A 4,326-nucleotide genomic window follows, 5' to 3' on the forward strand; every position below is an offset into this window, starting at 1 on the left:
ATACTTTCAGCTGAAAGTAATTATTAATAAAAAAAGAAATGAGAACTCAAAGCTTCACAAAAACTGTCATGTTAAAGTACAGTCTCCATTGATGTAATGATAATAAAGTATACTACGTGTTTATTGAAGATCATTTATATTTAAACTGTCTGTGAATATTCAGAGATGAAATACTAACCCCAAAGTAAACAATGAGTGCATCTAAATACATTCTTTAATAGATATAATAATGTGTTGTCTTTTTCTGTCATAAAGATTCACTTTTGTTTAAAATATTTTTAGAAAAACACCACTGAGTCAGATTTTCTCTTSATCATGAACCCAGTGACTGTGGGTGATCTGGAGTCAGTCAGTTAATCCACCTGCAGGAGATGAATCAACAAATTAAATTACAAGTAAGAGTTAAAAATACAGGATGATTGAAGAGCTCATTGTCAGTCAGTTGTGTTAGTAAGGAATACACAGAAGTATTGATGTTTTTTTATCTATTGGCATGAAAATATACAAAAAACAATTATTTTTTTATTATTTGACTAAAACAGGGAAAATATTCTTTGCTTTATCTTTCATAAAAACAAATCTGCCCAGAAGAGAAAGAAACCCTTAAAGCGTCACAAATTTTAAGATAAAAAATGACTTTCTCAAATTTATTTTTAAACCCATTATTAAATAAATATATTTGTTTGACAGTAATACCTGTTTTTTTTTTTTCAGCAGCAAAGTGAACCAGTGTTTGGTTTCATGTTTCTGTGGGAGAAAACGTGTCATTCTTCACTGTGGCTGCGAACCAACAAGGACAAATTCTGATTAATTYCAGTCTGTATGTGTGCTTTCTCTCTGATGGGCTGTAAAATTACAACATTAACCAAATTACCCTTTTAGAAATTCCAAATCATTTGTTCTGATCAGTTTTTTGGAAGCTGACTGCTCCAGTGGCACAAATCTTTCTTTTTCTCTGTTTCTAAACCACACAGCAAGATTTATAAGAATATGTTTACCTCTCTGCACGATGAGTGAAAAATGGATCTTAAACAAAACTTTGTCTCCACACAATCAAATATCTGAAATAATAGTTTGTCAATTGTGAAACTGTTGGTGTAAACTAATAATTTGGAYGCGGATGTATAGTTTTTTGCACTTTCTTTGTTCCCCAAATTAATGCTTGCTTTTATTCTCTGGTTTAGTGTTTCAAAGCTACTTGGATGAATAAAACAAAATGTGACGATTTTCAGCAAAATCAATACTTTAATAAAACTGACTGTGTGTGAAAAATCTCAGTTTTAGGATGAAAAGTCTTCAACATAAACAACAGTGACCAGTTTATAATAGAAAAATCAGCACAAACAATTACAATGTTGTGCACAAGTTTTCAACCACAACTAATTTCTATGTAGTTTCCAAAAAGCAGCACTTCCTGTAATCTTTACAAGCAGCTCTGATTGGTGCCTCTTCAGGCTTTCTGAAGGATTTTATGATATTAGTCAGTGTTAAGCGTCTTAAACAGCAAAATAAAAAAAAATTGTCTGAAAATGAACAAACACCAGTTGGGGACTTTCATCAAGACAGTTTTAAAAGTCTCTGACATATTTGTCTCATTYGAAGGTAAAAAAAATAAAGAAATACGCTGACAATTTTTGCACAAAACAGGGATACAAGCTGAGAGGCTGTTTGGATACTCAGTCACCAGGACATGACAAATCAAAAAAAGTATTAAAGAAACAAACCAACTGGACTTCTACTCTGTAGCTCAGTTTGCTGGAATTAAAAAAAGTCCAGTTTGTTTGTTTTTTACAACTTTCATTGAAACAGCTAACTGACAGCACTCACCGGGATACTGCCTGAAAAAACCTTTGGCGCTTCCAAAGTACTGCCAGATAAGAGTCGGATCTCTTTCAAAGTTCTCCACGAAGACTTTGTTCAAGGCCTCGGACCAGTAGACCCCGTTCACGATGTCGGGATCTGAGGGTGAGGACACACAGYGACACACTGAGACACACAAGTGCATTAAATGGTGATAATGGTGTGGTGGTCACCATTACTGACTGCATGATTGACCTTTGTCCCTTATTGAGTGCCTCTGAAGGAGACACAAAAGGCTGTGACTAAGCCCCCTCCTTTTCCCCTCCTGCTCGACGAGCCTGCCTTTGTGTTGTGAGCAGAGAGTTATGGGGAGTCCATTACAGCCAAACAAAAGCCCACCCGGGCGATGTGACAACAAGAAGCTACTGAGCAGCTACCATATGAACAACATCTTTACAGAGAGGTCTGCCTTTACATCTAAACTGTTATCGATCTCCCAACTTCACTCCCCACAGTCTGTGACAGCCCCCAGCTACCATTTTTCACTTTCACCACTTACTTTACCCCCTCCTCCTCCTCTCCATCGTTCCTGCTTGTTTATCCACCTCCTGCYGGTCAATAAGTCTCCCGTCAGTCCGTCTCCGGGGGCCAGCTGCAGGAGTTCTCACCTTTGTTGTACATGTTGGTGGGCACCTGCACCACACTGAGGCTCAGGTTGACTGAGAGGTTGTTGAAATGGTCGTTGGGCTCCAGGATGAACTCGCCTCCCAGCTCCACGTTGTTGCCTTCCTCGTCCACTTCATTGATCAGCACAGCGTTGAAGTACTCATACTGAAAAAGTAGGAAATGGGACATAAGCACATATTTTTTTATATTTCCTGAAGAAATGCATCATCTCACTGTAACATTTTATTTTTAGGGCTAGTGTGTGTCATGTTGTGTATTTTAAAGGGAAGCAGGACTTTTCGTTTAATGTGAAAAGATGTGGATTTTATTTGATTTCTTTGACCTGAAGAAGTGAAATGTACTGTTACATACAGTTTGTTTGTCTAAGGTGTTCTGCGAGGATGTTTTTTTTAACAGTAAAGTCTGAGCTCACAGTTAGTCTGACCTGTCCTTCTCTGCTGCAGAGAAAAGACTAACTCATCCAGTCGGAGAGGCCTCTCTGTGGCCTCTAGTCCTGTGAGCACTGAGAGAGAGAGAGAAGAGATGGGATGATGGGAGGATGGGAGGGAGAGATGGCTGATGGACTCCATAGCATCACTCTCTGGGGAGACCGAGCGGGCATCACCATCAAGCAGCTCCTGACAGCTCATACCACGCCTGAGCAGCTCCCTGACGAGCTGCGGCACTGCGCAGGGAGGGAAGGGAGGAGCTGCGGAGGGGCCGGAGGGTTGGGAGAGCGGGGGAGAGGAGAAACGAGCACACTCAGCAGAAGTGGAGTGCTGTAAGGGAGGCGCGATAACCACCAGGGTTATTACTGTGGAGCAGGCCGTGCGACACTGCAGCGCTCTGAGATGGCCCACTGACTCGTTCACGGCTGCAGTTAGAGCTGGGGGGKCACACACTGCAGAGATCTGTCCCCTCTGTTATGGTAGAGACTCTCACAGCTTACTGTATATTATTTATCATTTGTGTTTGATTATTTCTTTCTTTTAGTTTGGCAATAAATACTGTTGGAAAGCCTGTTAATTTCCCCTTTAAATGGTGCCACATTTGTAAGGAACATGCATTTGTGGGACGCACAAATAAAAGAGCCAAATCTTCTCTGTCAAACAGCGTATTTTACTGTTGTTATTACACTTGTTCTGAGTTTCTGGTGCCACAGGTGCTGCCAGTCACAAGATTTATTGCCAAGAAGCATTTACAATAAAATAATAATCTACCAGAAACATTTTTTTTTACATTTTGTGCCAAACAGATCTACTTATTTGGTCAATATCATCTTAACAGTTTGCAATGAAACACTCTTCGACTCAGTAAATGAATAAGATACTCAAAGTTGCAAAAACAAGCTAAATTTTCTGCCAAGTGGCTTTCACACAAACATATTCATGACCATGTTAACATCTGGGTGAGTCAGAAACTCAGATGGGTCTTTATAGAAAAGCGCATCACCTGCTGACAAACTAAGACCATCAATATGTGAATGGGAAGTTAGTTTTCTGGTCCAAACTAGTAAATGTTATGTCTATTAGTTAATATATGTTGGGAATGTCTCTCGGCTACCATAGCTTCAGTTCAACATCTGTAAGACTGAGTTATGTAAGGTGCTCTGATTATGAGTTGGGGGTAATATTCAGCTACTAATATACCAAACTTTAACTCATTATTTGTAAAAAAATTACTGAATTAAAGTCATTTGTTTGTGCTCTGTTGTAGCAGCCATTTTTAAATTTGGATTGACTTTCTGAGAATTTTTGCTAAAATTTGTCCTTGGGTTCAAGAAGACAGACAAATAAAAGAACTTCGTCATTTCTTACCTTAACATCAGGCAAAGCCTTGTAAACAAACACAAATATGAGC

At 39.1% G+C, this 4,326-nt stretch overlaps 1 protein-coding gene across 4 annotated transcripts in view; it reads right to left on the minus strand.

Moving 5' to 3' along the window:
• Window positions 1-4,326, minus strand: part of LOC106516185 (voltage-dependent calcium channel subunit alpha-2/delta-3) — a gene marked incomplete in the record, with an annotated part of 35,693 nt that overhangs the window by 22,214 nt on the left and 9,153 nt on the right. For all 4 annotated transcript variants that reach the window (XM_014006405.1, XM_014006404.1, XM_014006406.1 and 1 more), the window contains 2 exon segments: window positions 1,828-1,959; window positions 2,469-2,631. In XM_014006405.1, coding sequence (XP_013861859.1) covers window positions 1,828-1,959; window positions 2,469-2,631 — 295 coding nt within the window.

The sequence above is a fragment of the Austrofundulus limnaeus genome, unplaced genomic scaffold (assembly GCF_001266775.1).
Source record: "Austrofundulus limnaeus strain Quisiro unplaced genomic scaffold, Austrofundulus_limnaeus-1.0 Scaffold35, whole genome shotgun sequence".
NCBI lineage: Eukaryota > Metazoa > Chordata > Actinopteri > Cyprinodontiformes > Rivulidae > Austrofundulus > Austrofundulus limnaeus.